General features: G+C 40.0%; 1 protein-coding gene across 2 annotated transcripts in view; it reads left to right on the top strand.

The window, feature by feature from the left end:
- The window catches only part of TMEM38B (transmembrane protein 38B), a 43,485-nt gene extending 25,041 nt beyond the window's left edge, over positions 1-18,444 (top strand). For both annotated transcript variants that reach the window (XM_014060893.2, XM_014060895.2), the window contains exons 5-6: positions 14,781-14,898; positions 16,356-18,444. In XM_014060893.2, coding sequence (XP_013916368.1) covers positions 14,781-14,898; positions 16,356-16,568 — 331 coding nt within the window. In that variant the 3' untranslated portion in view covers positions 16,569-18,444. The remainder of the gene's footprint in view (positions 1-14,780; positions 14,899-16,355) is intronic.
- Positions 18,445-19,440: the final 996 nt, after the last annotated feature.

Below are 19,440 nucleotides of genomic sequence, written 5' to 3'. Positions count from 1 at the left end.
CGTGGTGGGGCCAGATAACTCCAGGAATCTCAGGGACATCAACAGGGAGGAATTTGGAGTGTGGATAATTGAATTCTATAAATTCATTTAGTGACAATGAGGTTATCATTATAACATGACTATAGAAATGTGATCCTTTGTTTATTTACTAAATTGAAATCTTGCTGTCATATAAACAAACTGCAACTGGAAACCTAGCAGAATTTGGCATTTACTTGAAAATGGGCAAATTTGACACCCTCAAATAATTATCCTCAAAACCTTTGTACTGCTCCTTAAACAGATGAATAATAATGATAGCCAAATACTTTGGACCAGCATTAAGTGGATGTCTTATAATGCATTCTTTAGCTTGTATCTTGTGGCGAACGTTAGTGCTGGCAAACACTTTTTCCCTAGAATAGAACAACAGAAGAATAGCTGTAACAGCTGAGGTGGGGGTAAGATAATTTTAGCTCACCCTTTTGGTTCTCATCCTGCCAACCAGATCCCTCTGAAAGAAGCCAGAAATATATCCCTCTCCCATCCTTGTTCCTTTGCAATCTGGAGGCATGCTGTTCCTCCTGTGGAGGCAACATGGAGTCTTCAAGACCATCAGCCCCTGAAGGACTTCTACCCCAGGAGTATCAAACCTTGGCTGGGAAATTCTGGGAGTTGAAGTCCACAAGTTTTAAAGTTGTCAAGGTTGGACACTCCCGCTTTATCTCCTTTTAAAAAGTGATCCAAATTAATGGTTCTTTCCACATCTTGTGGACATGTACTTCCCAGAATTAATTATGTGGTGTGTAAAGTGTCTCTATTCCTCTGTTTTAAATCTTCCAATTAACTTTTTGGGTCCCAGAACTGATGTTTTTAAGAGAGGAAAATAATTTCTCCCTCTCCATTTTTCCCATACTGCATGACTGTAAACCTCAAATACATCCCTCATTGGTCAACTTTTTCTAAATTGAAAACTAACAAACATTCTACCCTTTTATTGAAGAGAAGTGTTATGATTCCCCTAATCATTTTTGATACAATTCCTTTTCATCTTTTCCAGCTTTGTTATATCAGTTTTTTATTGTGGTGATAGAACTGTACCCAGACATGCAGGTTATGCTGTAGATGTTTTTTTCTAGTGTAGAAATGTAGAAAGTTTTGACTCCATCCATGTGAGGTTGAGGTTTGAGGTTTATTCGATTTATGTGCCGCCCTTCTCCCAAGGACTCAGGGTGGCGTACAACATTGAAAGAAACACATACTACAAAAGTTAAAAAGAAATGAAATAGGATATCCCCAAACCCAATTAAAATTAACAATGACACATTTTTTTAAAATAATTCAAATTAAAATTAACAATAATCAATACTTCGATTTGTTTTGTTCAGGCCAGGCTGGCTTGCTGGAAAAGCCAACTTTTTAGGGCGCGTCGGAAGGACCGGAGGTCGGGGATTATATGAAGCTCCGGGGGCAGCTCATTCCAGAGGGAAGGCGCTCCCACAGAGAAGGCTCTCCCCCTGGGGGTCACCAGTCGACACTGTCTGGCCGACGGCACCCTGAGGAGGCCAATTCTGTGGGATCGTACTGGACGATGGGAGGCTACCAGTGGCAGTAGGTGGTCTCGCAGATACCCTGGGCCTAAGCCATGGAGTGCTTTAAAGGCATAATTAGTACCTTGAATCGCACCCGGAAGACAACCGGCAACCAGTGCAGGCCGCCTAAAAGGGGTGTAACATGGGAGTACCTGGGTGCCCCCATGACAACTCACGCAGCCGCATTGTGGACCAGTTGAAGCTTCCAGGTGCTCTTCAAGGGCAGCCCCATGTAGAGAGCTTTACAGTAGTCCAGGCGAGAAAGGACGAGGTCATGGGTGACTGTGCACAGAGCATCCCGATCCAGAAAGGGGCGCAACTGACGTACCAGGCGAACCTGGTAAAAAGCCCCCCTGGTCACGGCCGTCAGGTGTTCTTCTAAACTAAGCCGCGTATCCAGGAGGAGGCCCAGATTGCGGGCCCTCTCTGAGGGGGCTAAAATTTATCCCCCTATCATCAAAGATGGAACAAGATGCACAAATTGGGATGACGGAAACCACAGCCATTCCGTCTTGGAGGGATTTAGCTTGACCCTGTTCCCCCCCATCCAGATCCGCACAGCCTCCAGGCATCGGGACATCACGTCGAAGGCATCATTTGGGTGGTTTGGGGTAAAGATGAAAAGTTGGGTATCATCAGCATATTGATGATACCGTACCCCAAAACCACAGATGATCTCACCCAGTGGTTTCATATATATGTTGAACAGGAGGGGTGAGAGAACCAACCCCTGGGGCACCCCACAAGTGACGCGCCTTGGGGTTGATCCCTGCCCTCCAGTGAACACAAACTGCGACCGATCTGACAGGTAGGAGGAGAACCACGGTAAAACGGTGCCCCCTGCTCCCAACCCCTCGAGTCGTCGCAGTAGGATACCATGGTCGATGGTATCGAAAGCCACTGAGAGGTCTAATAGGACCAGGACAGAGGAACAGCCCCTATCCCGGGCCCACCAGAGATCATCGATCAACACAACCAATGCCGTCTCCGTGCTGTTTCGGGCCTGAAACCCGACTGAAATGGATCCAGGTAGACAGCTTCATCCAGAGACTGGGGAAGCTGACGTGCTACCGCATTCTCAACAACCTTCGCTACAAAGCGAAGGTTGGAGACCGGACGATAGTTGGCTAAAGAAGCTGGGTCCAGGGAAGGCTTTTTAAGGAGGGGCCTCACCACCGCCTCCTTCAAGGCGGTGGGAAGGAACCCCTCTCTCAAAGAAGCGTTGGTAATCGCCTGGAGCCAGCCTCGAGTCACCTCCCGGGAAGCCAAGACTAACCAAGAGGGACACGGGTCCAGCACACAAGTGGCAGCACTGAGTCTCCCCATAATCCTGTCCATGCCCTTGGGGGTCACAGAATCAAACTCATCTCAGATGGTCTCCACAAGATTCATCCCCGTCGACTCGCCCGAATCTACCCAGTCAGAGTCCAAGCCCGTCCGGATCTGAGCGATTTTATCCTGCAGATACTGAACAAATTCTTCAGCCCTACCCTGCAAGGGGTCTTTCCCAGCTCCCTGGTTAAGTAAGGAGCAGGTCACCCTAAACAGGGCGGCTGGACAGTTATCTGCGGATGCAATAAGAGCAGAAAAATGTTGCTGTTTTGTCGCTTCTATCGCCACTAAGTAGGATTTAATATGAATCCTTACTAGTGTTCGATCAGATTCGGACTGGCTGGCCCTCCAACCACTCTCTAGGCGTCTTTTCCAGCGTTTCATCTCCCGGAGCTCCTCGGTAAACCAGGGAGCTACCCGGGATCGACACCGGGTCAGAGGCCGCAAAGGCACAACACGATCCAAAGCCCCAGTGGTCGCCCTATCCCAGGCTTCCACTAGGACTTCGGTCAAGTTGTGAGCAAGGGATTCAGGAAAAGTCCCAAGCTCCATCAGGAACCTTTCAGGGTCCATCAGGCGCCTGGGGTGGAACCATCTAGTCGGTTCCGCCTCCCTGCAGTGAGGGGTAGCAGTATGGAAGTCAAGCCTGATGAGGAAATGATCCGACCATGACAAGGATTGGATAGAAATATCCCCTAAATCTAGATCATTCATCCACTGCCCAGAGACAAAAATCAGGTCGAGCGTACGTCCCCCATTATGGGTCTTGAATTAACTGAGTTAGGTCCATAGCCATCATGGAAGCCATGAACTCCCGAGCTGACTCAGATGTCTCACCAATGGAAGGCAGATTGAAATCCCCCAGGATCATAAACCTGGGGAAATCAACCGCCAATCCAGCTAACACATCCAGCAGCTCTGGCAGGGCCGATGAAACGTAGCAGGGAGACAGGTACGTAACAAAAAGGCCCACCTGACCTCCAAGGCCCCATTTCACAAAAAGGGACTCACACCCGCCTATCTGAGGCACAGTGACCTCCTGAGGTCTGAGACTTTCCCTAATAACCACCACCATCACCCCACCCCTGCCCTGGGCTCTTGGCTGGTGAAATGCCCGGAAGCCTGGTGGGCATAATTCACTAAGGGGAACACAACCCCTCATGGCCCAACCAGGTCTCCGTAATGCATGCCAGGTTCACTCCACCCTCTTGTATGAGGTCATAAATGAGGGGAGCCTTATGTACCATGGACCTGGTGTTAAACGACACCAGCCGGAGACCAGGGTCCTGTAATCCCGAGCACCCAGGGGTATGAGAAGGATGATGAGGGTCGGAATGCGCGATCGCTCTTAAACAGCGGACCCGCATCCCCCGAACATAATTTGGCCCTCGGCCCCCACCATATCTGCCTCTCCCACAAACAGTAGAGATCGTCGACCCCCCAATGGAATGGCTTAATGTCTCCCCCAGAATCCCAGCCCTTCGCAGCACTCCCGACCCGCACCCCTTAGTTAGCTCTGGCCTGTGCCCTGGCAGACTCCCCCCCCCCCCAAGCCTGTCTCAGCAATCCGTATCAAACCCCCCCCGCCCTCCCCTTAAAATTTGATTTAAAAACCCCTGTAAAAAAACTCTAAGCAGTCTCTTCTTGGCATGCCAAGCTGAATTTAGGGTTGTTTTTTTTTTTGCTCCAGCATGTTTCATTTTATGATTATGTAAATTAAAGTGCATTTGCCATTTAGCTAACCATTTCCCCAGTTTAATGAAACCCTTCTGGAACTCTTTTTTACAGATACTCTTGCTTTTTACAACTCTGAATGGTTTAGTATCATCCACAAATTTAAATAGTTCACCCTAAATCAAAAACTGTTATGAATGAGTTAAAAACGCAAATCTTTTGAGACATTATCCTCCATTTAGAAATGTGTCCATTTTATTGTAGTCTTTGCTCTTCTAAAGTCAGTTTTTTTAAAAAGGCAGGAACTGTTGACAAGGAATTTTGTGAAAAGCCTTTTGAAAATCCAGGTACACTATACAGTCCATCCTGTTGAAACTCTTCATAGGTTGATGAAGTAGGATTTATCCTTGCCAATTCTTTAACAAGGCTTATTCCTCCATATGCATAGGTGGTTCATTTTGTAAAAAAAAAAAAAATTGTACCCATTTGCAGAAAATAGATGTTAAACTAATTGACCTATAATCTGCAGGATGCCCTTTAACCTGTTACTTTACATATAATTGCTCAAATTTTATGTTTGAGTTTTTAACTATCTCTCATCATTATGCAGTGTAGTCTCTCAAATTGTCCTATAATATTTTCTCCTGTTACTGCAGTTCAGATTATTTGGTTGTTTTCTCCTTGAAAAAAGTCAGTCCAGACTCAGGTATCTATCTGCCCTCTGAGCTTGCTTATTTTTTATTACATTTGTCCACGTGGATGGCATACTCATTTCTTTTAGAATATGCAGGTCATTGAATTTGCTAGTTTCTGCCATGCTTTTTTAAAAGTTAAGATTTAGCCACTTCTGTACATGCATCCATAAATACAGAGACAAAGAATTCAGCTTCTTGGTAATTACCATGTCTTCTCTGAGGATACATTTCCTTCCTTTATCATTTAATGTCTGACTGCCTTCCTAGTTTGTTTGTTTTGCTTCAAATATTTCTAAAGATGATCTTATTCCCCCTTCCCTTTTTTTGTTATATATCTTTCAAATGCTTCCTCTTCTTTCTCCTTATCGCATTGCACATTTTCTGCCAGAATATCTGCTCCAAGACAATGGAATGGTAGATGAAGTTATGTAAAGGTTTGAACTTGTCTGTCCAACTGCCAGTCCACAGCATAATTTTCCAGAAGATGAACAGAATGGGTTAAAATATGCTATGGTGGAAAAAAAAATATTAGAAGAAAAAAGATTCACTTGAAAATGAGCTGGATCCAGCTGCAGATGTGGAGAAATACATTCCCGCCCCCCAAAATTCCTACTTGGGAGTTGGGTAGCTGCTTCCTCCTGGTTATGTAACCCAGATCTGAAATTCTACAGTCCCTCCCAAAGCAAACATATATAGAAATATGCAATGTTTTAGTCCAAGAGAAAGCAGAAACAAACACACACAGACACACACGACATCTTGTAACATGGAATAAATTATAGATACTAACTATGGCCACTGCTGGTGAAGAAATGAGGGGGGAAAAAACCAGAAGCCAATCCTTGCATGTATTGCCTATCAATTTCTCCTTTGTTTCTTTTCCTTTTCTAAATTTTCATAGTTTCGTGTTAGAAACTTACTAGATTTCTGGTTTTCTGCAGAATATGTCAGTCAAATCCAGCCAAATTCTAGGATTTTTACTAGAAATTTGGCTTTCTTAACTTTTTCTTTTGGTTTCATTTTTGAGAGGTTTCCCCCCTTTTGTAGTCAAAGGTAATTCTGTTTGAGGCTGCTGGCAGTTTCCCATTTGCTAAATATACAGTAGCATTACGGTTATTTGTGCAACAATTATATATTGCAGCAGATCATGGTCGCTATTTAGGATTAAAACTTGAGATGCTTCCCCACTTAGAGAGACATGTCTTCTGTTCAATGCTATTTTCTATTCAATTCTATTTTCCCCAAAGCCTGGGTTCTGGAATGCAGTGCTATTAAGTACACTGATAATTCTCAGGAAGTACCAGGGAAGAAGTCATAGGCTGGATGTGGTCTTGATTCATACAAGATGGTTTAGCGATTTCAGTAGTAACTAACCTAGGAATAGATGGTTAGCTTTTTAACCAAGTTCTAGTCATCCTAAGGAGATGGAATTTGCAGTTCTTTTTCTGCTGGAGGGGCAGTGTTTCTTTTAGCAACAGTTGCTGTTCTTTCTCAATTTGCAGAACCAGTGACAAGTGCCTTTCATTTTTGGTTATATATTGATACAGAGCCAATTTTATCCGGGAGATAAAGTGCTGGATTAGTGAGACTGTGAGTTCTAATTCTGCCTTATGCACAGCCTGGTGACTCTCAGTCCTGGAATAAAGTACTAGCAAGTCACTTTTGAAAATGCTGTCAGGAAAAGTGCAGCGGCTTGTCATCAGGAATCAGAGTTGACTTGATGGATCATAAGCGATTAGTATCAGATCCTGATTAGGAAATTGGATCAAACCACAGTTACTAATTCAGTTATAATTGATGATGTGTTCCTTTTATTTCTTGTCCATTCTAGTGAATTCTCAAAAGTGGCTAAGAAAATTAAAATATAAAATGTTAAAAGCTTAAAATATTAATATAATTCACTTTATATTGCATTAGTATCAATTTAATGTTTTAATATGGAGAAAGATATGTATCTTGAGAAACATTTTGTTTTGAACACCAAAAGAGTGAGGGCCAAACACAATTCCCACAAAAGCTCTACAAGAGAAGTACTACACAGCCTCTGCTGTGTACCAGGTCTCTCAGAAGAGGTGCATCTTCAGAAAAGCCTCCCTTGAAGAGCTAAGCATCTGACTAAGTTCACAGTGGGAGAGATTGGCCTTGAGCTATTTACCACTTGGAAGGTTAATACTGTAGCAACTTCTTAAATTGTGCTTGGTAAACAAATGTGAAAAATCCAGATCTTTCAGTATAGACATTAAGTGTCCCATCCCCCCCACATTTCCCCCCCTTAATCCCTGGTAGAAGCATCAAAGCTATCATCTGAGTGCAAGGTGGAAGCAAGACCATAAGCCTAGTCTTAAGGCTTATGAAATCAGATCATTACCTTTGAACAAGTCTTTTCTGCGGATTGCTTTTGGAGTTTAGTGTTAAGCTGCTCCTATATGTCAGTGATTTTGTTTCAAGGGGGTGTTGGCGGGGAATCTGCAAGGAAAAGATTATTGGAACAATACAGTCTTCCTTTGGACCCACTTTATTGATGGACACCATGGAGATCATTTTTGCATAAGGAATAACAACTTTTAATCCATCATATTGGTGAAATATGTATGTACTGTAAATTTCACATTGAGGTAAGAATTGCAATGGTTGGTGAAGATGATCTGTCCTTCAATTCTGAACATCTGTCAAGGCCCATGCTTTTTAGTAGTCTGGCTTTATCTTTACCATCCACCAGCATCTTACTTTGTAGTGATGGAGATGGAGAAGGTCCAACTTCAAAAAAATATTAAGAACAATTGAGAATAAGACTTTACCGAATAAGCTAAGATGAATTTGGCAGCAGAGTTCAGCAGGGAAATTTAAGAAGGGGAATCTTTAATCTCAAATCTCTTTTCCTTCTAAGTTGACGGCTGATGCTTAGCTAACTTCAGAAGAGAGCAAGGGAAAAAAACTATCCTATTTGCTGGTGCCTTAATAAACAAATGAAAATGAATGCCCATGGTTTACAGGCATGACCTAGAATGCTTGTGTCATGTTAGTGTATTGCCTTGAAATAAAAATTGGCATATATTTGCAACAAGTCATCTTTATTTAACAACCCATAATCCCTTGCGGGGTGGAGTCTGGGCAACTGAATGGAGCTAACAAATTGTTTTACTGGCCGGATGCCCTTCCTGTCGCCAATGTGGAGTTTTATTCAGCAGATATAGTCTCATTGTGCTCAGAGAGAGAAATATCTGCCTCTACCTAGGATCGAACTCACAGCCTCCTGATTGTGAGGCAAGAGCTCCACCTCTGGGCCATCACACCACTCCATATATTTGCAACAAGCACAAGAGCATAATTTTGTTTGAGGAAAATATATGAAGATTCGATAAATGAATTGCCATATTTTAGCTTATAACTTATCAATTATTCCTCCCTGCTAATCCATTTGAAGAATAAATTGCACTGTCAAGAGCAGCTACAACTGTATAAGCATGACTTTGAAGCTGATTCAAAAACTGGGCACCCCAGAGATGTTTTCATACTTTCAATCTATGAAAAAAGCTAGAAAGGGGAAAAAAAGAATACTGCCGGAGTATGACTAGCTTTGGAAATTATGCAGATGGGAGCCATCTGGTTACTGGTACCATGGTCTGAATTATCTGGATGATGGATTGCTGGCACAAAATGGATTGCATCTCACCAAAACCCTTTACTATAGACCTCCAATAAAGATTTGAAGGAAATGGGAATGCTACTATGATGGGACCTATTAAACCACTCAGTGAAATATAATTCAGAACATAAAAGTTAATGTTCTTTGTACATTAATGCTCAAAGTGTGGAAGATACACAAGATGAACATAATTCTTACTATAGGAAATGTGATTCCATAGGTAAAAGAGTCCTGGTGGGATGAGTACCAGGATTGCAGTTGAAGGACACAATCAAAGGAACAGAAGCTATAGAAAGAAAGGAAGGAGGAGGAGTTAAAAGTATCTATTCCTGCTCAGATTTTTTTAAAAAAAAACTTGAGATAGTCTCGAATTATGACCACAGCTGGGACCTGAATTTATGTCGCTAAGAAAAGTGGCTGTTAATTGAGTCTTACCCAATTTTATGATTTTTTTTGCTATGGTGGTTAAGTGAATCATGAAGTCATTAAGCAAATTCAGCTTTCCCCATTGACTTTGCTTGTCAGAAACTGATTGGGAAGATTGCAAATGGTGACCACATGATCCTGGGACACTGCAACTAGTAAATATATGCCAGTTGCCAAGTGCCCAAATTTTGATCATGTGTCCGCAGGGAATGCTGCAATGGTTGTAAGTATGAGGATCGGTTGTAAGTTTGTTTTTTTCAGTGCTGTTGTAACTTCCAAAGGTTGTTAAACAAATGGTTCTATGTTGAGGATTAAGAGAGACTGGCCGAGTCACCCAGGTGGCTAATAAATAAATAATTAAGAAAAGTCTGAACGATTCCTTGTTTGACTCATGTTCTGGTGTCACTAGACAATTGTGAAGAGTTGGAGAAGAAGATTGACAGAATACTGGTGAGGAAATATTTATTGGGATCTTGGAATCCTAGGGGACAATCACTTAAATATGAGCCAGCAGTGTGGTGCAGCTGCCAAAAAAGCCAACACAATCCTAAGCTGCATTAACAAAGGGAATACATAAAGATCATGTGAAGTGTTAATACCACTTCATAATCTTTGGTTTAACCACACTTGGCATACTGCATCCAGTTTTGATCGCCACAATATAAAAGGAATGTTGAGACTCTAGAAAGAGTGCAGAGAAGAGCAACAATTTAGGAGACTGGAGGCTAAAAAAGAATGATTGCTGGAATTGGGTACGTCTAATTTAATGAAAAGAAGGACTAGAGGTGACATGATAGTAGTGTTCCAATATCTAAGGGGTTGCATAAAGAAGAGGGAATCAACCAGGGGTGAAATTCAGCAGGTTCTGACAGGTTTCTGGAGAACTGGTAGCGGAAATTTTGAGTAGCTCAGAGAACCGGCAAATACCACCTCTGGCTTGCCACAGAGTGGGGTGGGAATGGAGATTTTGAAATATCCTTCCCCCAGGAGTGGGGAGGGAAAGGGGATTTTGCAATATCCTTCCCCTGGAGTGGGGTAGGAATTGAGATTTTGTAGTATCCTTCCCCTGCCACGCCCTCCAAGCTACGCCCACAGAAGCGGTAGAAAAAAAAATTGAATTTCCCCACTGGAGTCAACCTATTCTCCAAAGCACCTGAAGGCAGGATAAGAAGCAATGGATAGCAACTAATCAAGGAGAGAAGCAAACTAGAACTAAGAAATTTCCTGACTGTTAGAACAATTAATCAGTGGAACAACTTGCCTCGAGAAGTTGTGAATGCTCCAACACTGGATCTTTTAAAGAAGTCATTGGACAACCTGAAATGGTATAGGGCTTCCTGCCTAAGCAGGGGGGGGGTGGACTTGAAAACCTCCAAGATCCCTTCCAACTCTTGTCATTCTGTACTCTGTGAATTTACTTTGAATCAGTATAAATATTCAGGGCCAGATAAATTGCAACCTGAAGTACTAAAGAAACTTGCTACTGGACTGGCAAATCCCTTGATGCATTATAAGAATCTGGAGAATGGGTGAAATGCCAGCTGATAAGAGAAGAGGAAATATTTTTTGTTAATATCTTCAAAAGAAGAAAACACATCCAGTGATCTTCACACTACTTGGCCAGACTCACCATATTTTATTTTTATATAGAGTAACCATTTTAAATGAGAGAATGCCGTAGACATTTGCCATGACAATTAACCAGATCACCACAGCTGGCTTAGGAATTGTACTTGAAGCCTTAGCAATGTTTCCTCATCAAACTACAATATTAAGTGGGAGGCCACAAGGTTCACCATTGGGTTTTATATTCCTTGTTACTATTAATGAATGAACTATTAATGTTACTATTAGCTAAAGTGGTGGAAGGAAAGCTAACAAGTTCTGGAGGTGATATAAAATTGGATAGGATGATTCATGCTTCCGAAATAAAATTAATAATGAGCTGAGTTAGAGAAATGGGAAGAAAACAAGAACATGAAATTTAAGAAGTGCATTCACAGCTGCTTTGCTGTGCTTTCCTCCAGATTGATGTTGACGTAAACTACACTTCACTCAGTGGATGTCCTTCCCTGGCATTTGGGATGGGGCATGCTGTGCTGCTGTCTGCAGAGTTTGTATGTGAGATGGCATGTAGTGAGGAAGTGGATCCACAGGAAGGAAGGTGTAGTCCAGGGTAGTAACAGGCAACTCAGATATCCTATATGGGGGAGAGAGGGTGAAGACAGCCCTTCCCTAATAGTTCTCAGAGTGTACTGTGTATGCAGAGATAGTAGAGTCCTCACTCTGGCAAGGTCTTTTGTCTATACGTGTGAAACAATAACTCAACTTGGAAGAACCGCCACATATCATTCTTGGTTTGTGGCCTGATAATATGTAAGATGCTGCAAGAGCATTGATTCATAGTTTCCCCTGACTAAAAATTTTAAAATTACTAATATTGGGAAAACCCACTACCAGTTGCCATTCAGAATGTGAATCAGAGTGGCAAGGCAAGGTCTGAATACTCTATCCAGTCAAGTTATTTCTCTCTCCCCAAAGGACTAATGATCCATCATCCTAACAACTATTCTCTTAATTGCAAGATAATAGTTGCTTGGATTTGTGCAGTCTAGAAGCCCGTATGTTTTTTTTTAAGACTCTTGAATTCAAAAAAGGGATTCTGATATTCATGAGAGATATTGGGCATATTTCATTTTTCCAGAACAGATTGTTAATCTGCCAACTAGCTGATCTAGTGATTCTCCATAGCACCTGAGGGCAGGACAAGAAGCAAATCAGAGGTAGATTCAACTTGGAAATAAGGAGGAATTTCCTGACAGTGAGAACGATTAATGGATGGGATAGCTTGCTTCCTAGAGCTGTGGGTTTTCCATCATTGAAGGTTTTCAAGAAAAGATTAGACAATCATTTGTCCAGGATGATGTTAAGGACTTCTTGGACAGGGTATTGGACTGAAACAGGGTCTAGGAAGTGGCGATCCAAGAACCTTATCTGAAACTTAGGTTCAGTGAAGAAGGATTGAAGGATCTGGATTGAATGTAGAGCCTTGAGAAGACTGAGGGGGAAATACTATACTGTAATCTTATTTATTTTACTTCATTCTATTGAATTTCAAATCCCAATGATTCTAAGTAGCTTACAATTAAAAGAAAAAAATAAAGGAAAAAGGAACTGCTGCTGACTGAAAGACCAACTTTATAATGAATTTAAGTCACAGGAAGGCATATTTTAACAGAAGGTTAATAGTAAGAACAATTTAACAGTAGAAGCTTTTACCCAGAGAAATGGTGGATTCTATCTCTTTGGATGAGAGGCGGGAGAGCCAGTGGTCACAGATACTTGATTTTCAATTCTTGTTCAGAGCTGGGAGTTGGATTCAGTGTCTAAATGGCTCCTTCTAACTTTTACAGGAGTGATATTAATGTGCTGTGAGAAACCTATTCCTAGCACACAGGGCATACTGCTTTGAGTTGCAGCATCCAGCTTGGCCTCACAGAAGCTAAATTGACAACGTTAAATTGCTTCCACTTTTATTTCTGCCACAGGAAGTCAGAGCTGTAACGGGCTGGCCGGCCATGGCCTGCTGCAGGAAGAGGTAAATGAACTCACGGTGGGCATTTTAAGGTCCCCTTGCCCTGCCTGTCTGACTTCCTGACAAGCTTTTTTGTGGAAATGATTATTTTGAAAACAGGGCTGTGACTTCCAGTGTGATAAAAGCAGCAGGGGCATTGAAGCTCTTAGGCACCCTGCTTCCATGGCACTATCCTTGGTAATAAAGAATGACAAGAGAGAAACCGAGAAATTCAAGCAGATTTGTTGCCAGAAATAAGCTTTGCTCAGGTAGAGGAAGAAAAGAAGACAGTATGCTTGGACGTAGGAGCTAAATCCTTCAGCTATGATGAAAATTATAATTTCTGTCAGTTTAATTCACCACAGATGTGTGGTTTTTTTTTCTGTTTTAAAAGTATATGCTGGCCAAGAAAAAACAGCTTTAAATATTTACAAGCAGCATTGTAAAGCTGATGAAAAAAGAAATATTTATAAAGAGCTCATTTTGTTGCAGTGTTATGGAATCAAGACATTGTTTTATGGATTTTCTTTTTTGTTCCTATGTTTTTTTTACTTGCAATATTGTTGGTATGTGTGTATGTGCTATTTGATGTAGATGGTTTAGAGTTGCAGTTATAGGAGTTGGGCAGCTATATACTATAATTCTAATAAACACAACAATTTTAATAGGGTTTTAAAAAGAATTTTACCTTATGCAGATACGGAACACAGCAGTTTGGTGCTGATTTAAATGTAATTCTAAACCATGGATGTGAGCCTTGTTGTTTAAGATGTGGCAGAGCCACAGAACTTAGCATGGTACAACATAGGTTGGGGCTGTTGAAAGTTAATTCCCTATTCCTACTCCAAAGCATGGCATGATGAAGTACAGTAAATAGAAACCAAACACAACACCATATACAATCATTGAGACATTGAAGGAAAAAAAATGTCTAGGATATCCCAGCAAGTGAGCCCTCTTGTATGTTTTAAGACAGTGGTCCCCAATCTTTTGGGCACCAAGAACTGGTTCCATGGAAAAAGGTTTTTCCGTGGAGCAGAGGGGTGTTTGGTTTTGTGTACTGCCTATATCCTGTGGATGGGGCTTCGCTTTTTTGTGCGGCTTAGTTGCTGACATGCCGCGGACCTGTGCCAATCCATGAACTGGGAGTTGTTTTAAGATATCTTTTTCTAGTTCTTACATATCTGGAAAACCTGATAAGTACAAGAAGCAGGACTTTTAGCACATCTGCTTCCAAGTGATTCGTTTACTTCCTTATCTTAATCTGCAAGAGAAGATCCCATAAATAAGTTGTTTTATCATTCCTTTAGGATTTTTTTTTACTGTTTCTATTTTTAATTTATGTTTTTAATTATAAATTTAATTATATCCAATTGATGTGTCACTTTAAGCATGTTCTATTGCCTGGTGTAGTATAGAAGTTTCAGAAGTAGTATGCATATTATCTAATATTCTACATTTTAATAGAAGGTTTAAAAAAACCTGAAGAGAAATTAAAGCAACTCTAGTGTATTTTTAGAAGAGAGGTCCATGCTGAATTTCCTTTCTTCTTTTATTTCTTAATAGTATAGCATAAGAAAACCAAGAGTCTTAGATGGTAATAACTATCTGTTTGGGCATTAAGTGTTATTGAGATCAGTTGGGCTTAACTACTTGCTGCATTAAAAATTCAACAAACATATTTTGAATTGCCAGCCAGCTAATGAGCATTGGTCCCTATAAACAAGTTAACCAATTAAATGTTTGAAGGAAGCCCTGTTAATGAGCCTTGGTGTTAACAGCAATGATGACTGAATATGTATTTTGAGAATAGAGAATTGAAAAATATACCCTGCCTTTTGTATGTTCCTTTTCCCCCCCAGTCCCGTGAAAGTAAGTTTGATAGGAGCAGTGCTCTTCACAATGCAGTGCAACTTTTATCTTCCAATAACCAAGCACAATCTCATGTTACTCTACACCATGTTTTTGGTAGCCACAAAGGTAAGCTGTTTATGGTTTCTATGGATGTGTGTTCAACATGTTTTTATCATGTAACAATAATAACATCTATTGGGCACATTCATATGGCAGATATAATAGTTTGAATATTAAATAATAATACTAATACTATCCTTTCCAGATTTAATTATATATGCCGGCCTTTTTCAGTCCGGTACCCTCCAGATGCATTGAACTATAGCTGTCATCATTCTGATTCACATATATTTTCCACATCTGTCTTCTATCAGGATTTAAAGAATAAAAGGGAAACCAGTCAGGAACGTGTGAGAAAATCATCACTTCCATAACTTTAATTTGAGACAATTTGGCATTCTAAGGAGTAGTTCACAGATGTATTATTATTGCATGGTATTTCTCTTCACTGCCAAACCAACTATATTTTCTCCTAATGACAATTCATGTGATGGCTCATATCTTGGCTTAGTATTTATGAGCACAACTGGGATCCCAGTGACAATATCTGCTACAGAATTGGCTAACTTTTCAGTATGTATGAACAGTGCCTATCTGTAAATATACTTTACTTTTGTATTGGACCATACTATAACGATTGACCACTTGACCACAAGCCACGCTTGGACAGAACCCATTTAACCTATATTTCCTTTTGCCAGAATCAGTCGCCCCCACCTCCACCCCCTATAGTTATTTATCTTCTTTTTCTTGGAAAGGCAGAACTAATAGGGAAATATTTAAAATTCCACCCTGGGAAGAAAAACCTTCAAGACCAGAATGTATCATTAGCATGTCTGCCTCTTCATTCATTCCACCAGCTCAACAGAACGTTGAAAAGAAATTATATCAAGGGATTCAGAACTCTGTCTATCAACAGCATACATTTTGGAAAATTAAATAGAATGACTCCCATTTTAATACGGAGGAAGAAACTGGCAAAAGAAATATCTTTTTGGAAAGATGACTTGAGAATTCAAGGAAAATTATTTCAGGATTAATTTGCCCAGTGAATCATTATGGGAGAGGCAAGCGGGCAGTGGCTCAAAATGTTGCTGACTACTTTAATCTAAACCTTTATTTTGTTGTTTCCTAATCAAGTGATACAGAATGGAATGTATTCAATGTGCTTTCCAGTGTCCACCCAATACAAGTGCAATGCAAGGGGAGAGCAAAGACACACAACTGCACAGATTACTTTGTTAACACAGGAGAAAATATAGTCTCCTCTCTATGGTTAGTGCTGCTAAAAAGATGGGAAAGAATTCCAGAACTGTGCTCTCTGTGCTTTCCCCAACTTGTTTATTAAAATCAAACTCTGTTGAATTTCAAGAAAAGTGGGGGGTAAAAGTATTATAATAAATGCACAGGTCACGTCAATTGGCCCAAAGGTTTGCATTGAGTTGTCAGAAAGGTATTATTTAGGCTGAGTTTGTCCAGTTTTAGTTGTAGAGCTGATGCACTTGCTGTGTGTTTTCCTGCAGATAAACATGATGGTGACAGGATGCACAACTTCTCCATTTGCTTCCCTGGAGGAACCGCTGGCTCGCCTCTTTTTTGGCCTGAAGCCAACTGATTCACCCGCTGCGGATGAGATCAAAGGACCCTTAAATGGCATCTCCTCACCCTGTGACTGTCTTCTTGGGGGAGAGAAGAGTGAGGCAGTCGAAAAGAAACAAGCAAAAAAAACTCAATGATAACCTCAAAAGTGCTGAGGACAGCCAAAAAGGCTTGTTTGTGTGTGCCCATAAAAATGTAGTATTTCTCTTTCCAAATGATGTGAAATGACAATTGTGCATGAGGTAATTTCTGTGACAAGAGGATAGCTGCACTGGTCCTTCAGAGAAGTTTTCAGGGCAAACAACAGTTCAGTGAAGCTCTTATATTGCCCATGAACTGCTCCTATTGTTTACTGAAACAGTTCCCATCCTGCTGTCATGTGGACATTTTAGGATAACAGTTCCCATACTTTCTAGCCACCACAGCCCTGAGGGTACCATATTAGAGAAAGCTTGACTTAATCCTGCCCTATGGTCTGTGTAGCTTCCGAAATTGGCTATGTTTTTAAAACTAAAATTCATAATTGAATAAGATGCATCATGTCAATTTTTTTTCTAATTAAATTTATACAGTTTAGATGGCCGACCATCTCACTATAGTGACTGGGAAGCTAAACACATTTAAAATTAAAATACAAACAACACAAAGCGTCACAGAACATCAAAGAATGATAAAGATACTGTGATCAAATGCTGTGAGTTTACTCATTTTTATTGTTTTTTTTTAATTTAAGAAAATAATGCCTAACATAAAAACTTGTCAAAATATTTTCTCTTTTTTTTCTCATAGTGGCAATACGTAAAAACTAGATTTTAGAGTATGGTTCATCCAAAGTTGGGCACTTTTAAATAGCATGGGAGAGGCTTCACAATATGTATATTTTGTCTATGTTTCTTATTGCTTCCTTATGACTCAACTGATATTTTCTTCTTTGACAAAAATATGCTCTTTCAATCTTTCAATTTACAAATATTTTTATTTAGGGTTTGTGGGATGTATACTTTTTCTGATATTGGCACCTGTTAATTTTAGATATACTAATGACCTGATTTGAAAGCACAAATTCTTAAGTGTTCGCACTTGGCTTGCATCACAAGCTAATTTATATATTTTTCCACCAATTTTTCATACTAAATTTTAAGATTTTTGGACATGAAACAATTTGTACATACCTCTGCTGGATTTTTTTACAGAACAATGAAATTCTTTGAGACCAAAATTTATATGCATTGTTAACTTTGAGCCACTATTTATAATTTTGAAAACGAGTATTATTTGGAATCTTATCTGAGATTAAAAAAGACAAAACAGGGATTACAGCTCACCTGTCCGGAAGATTGGTGAGAATTGCAGGGAAATATCCTTTTCCCTAATCACCAAACAGCCTATAATGCACAGTCAGTGGCCTACCCTCGTCTCAATCAAGCTGCCTCCATTTCTTTGGTTAATATTTTTCATAAACATTTTGAGACTAACATTTGTAATCTGTTTTTTATAAATTACAAAAAAAATTATCCAGTCAGAAATGAAGCAGAAAACAGGGATTTTTTTTAAAAAAAGAGTAACAACTATTTGTTATATCATTTAGGGCAGTTTTCATTCTAGATCCTCTATTGCAGAAGATTAGAACAAGAATGTCCAAAAAGTGTATTAAAATGTCCTTGTGGCATTATTTTGAACTTGGTTTGTACTGTACATACTTGGAAAATATTTGAGTTGGACACCAGCAGCCAATGTGCTTCAGATGTTTATGAGAGGGTTTTTTTAATGCACGCTGGTAAAATCACTGATGTTTTTGTATGATTGGGTTGAACAAATGTTTTGATGCTTTTTAGTCCAAGATTTTTTTGTGTGAAATGCCTTTGTCAACAATCTCACTAATTATAGTGTAGGCTTTATAGCATACATAAATGTGAAAATGTATTTTAAAATTACTGTAAAATACTTAGAACATGGTATGCCTTGCATTTGAATTCAGCATTTTAAAAACCTGCTATTAAACAATGGAAATAGTTTGGCTCTCAAGTGTGCTAATAATATGATCAGCAAATACATGGATATGAAAAGTTTAGTGCCTAACGCATTCTGCTTCACCCAGAAAAGCCCTATGTTCTTTCTCTACAGGACCTGAAGCACATTTCGTCCCATTTGAAATATTTGCATTTGCTTAGTTTGAATTGAAATGGCAATTAAACCTTGAAAAAGCTAATCAAATTTGGATCTGTTTTATACATGGATGAGAGACTACCAGGGCTTACAGTATAATAGGCTGTGAGAATAATCTTGAGAGACAGGAAGAGCTACAATTTGGAAAACAGTACTTTAATATGCTTGTTTTTGGTTTCCTAGCCTGGCCTAGTTTGAAGGGCCATTGATCAGGCTAAGCTTTGGTAAGTCATTCTGTCTTGCTGCCAGGAAAAAAAAAACATTGCTACATGGATATTTCATCAGGAGCTGAAGACTTTAGTTACCATTTTTGCATAGCAGGACATTTCAGCTGGCCTAGACTATGAGAAATGTGGGACTGATTCTCTTTGACTCTTGACCAGTTTGATTACTCTGAACATTTATTTAGCACCCAATGGTGCATTGGTAAAAACACTGCTATCTAACCACAAGACATCTGCCTTTAGATGTGGAATAAGAATGGTAGCAGGGGGAGAGATTTCTGCCATGCCTTTTCCAGTTCTTATCTCTCTATATTGATGGGGAAGTCAACACAGAGATCCACCACCATTAAACATTTGATTAATCCCTGGAATCTGAAGAAGGCAAAAGATCTATATTCTGTCCCATATTTTTATATTTTTGACCCTGACATTAAGTAATCTTTTCATAATTTCATGCATGTTAAGAAGTAAGATCATTCAGCTTGTTCTTAATATCGGGTATTAAGAACAAGCTGAATGATATTAAGAACAAGCTGAATGATATTACTTAAATTTTCTCTTTCTGGCTTCTAAACAATAGATGCTAGATTAAGAATTCTGAATTTACAGTAAGCAAGGA

This window comes from Thamnophis sirtalis, unplaced genomic scaffold (assembly GCF_051295495.1).
Source record: "Thamnophis sirtalis isolate CommonGarterSnake01/CBP01778 unplaced genomic scaffold, rThaSir2_p1.2 scaffold_5, whole genome shotgun sequence".
In the NCBI taxonomy this organism is placed as follows: Eukaryota; Metazoa; Chordata; class Lepidosauria; order Squamata; family Natricidae; genus Thamnophis; species Thamnophis sirtalis.
This window is presented reverse-complemented; position numbering and strand designations above follow the sequence as displayed.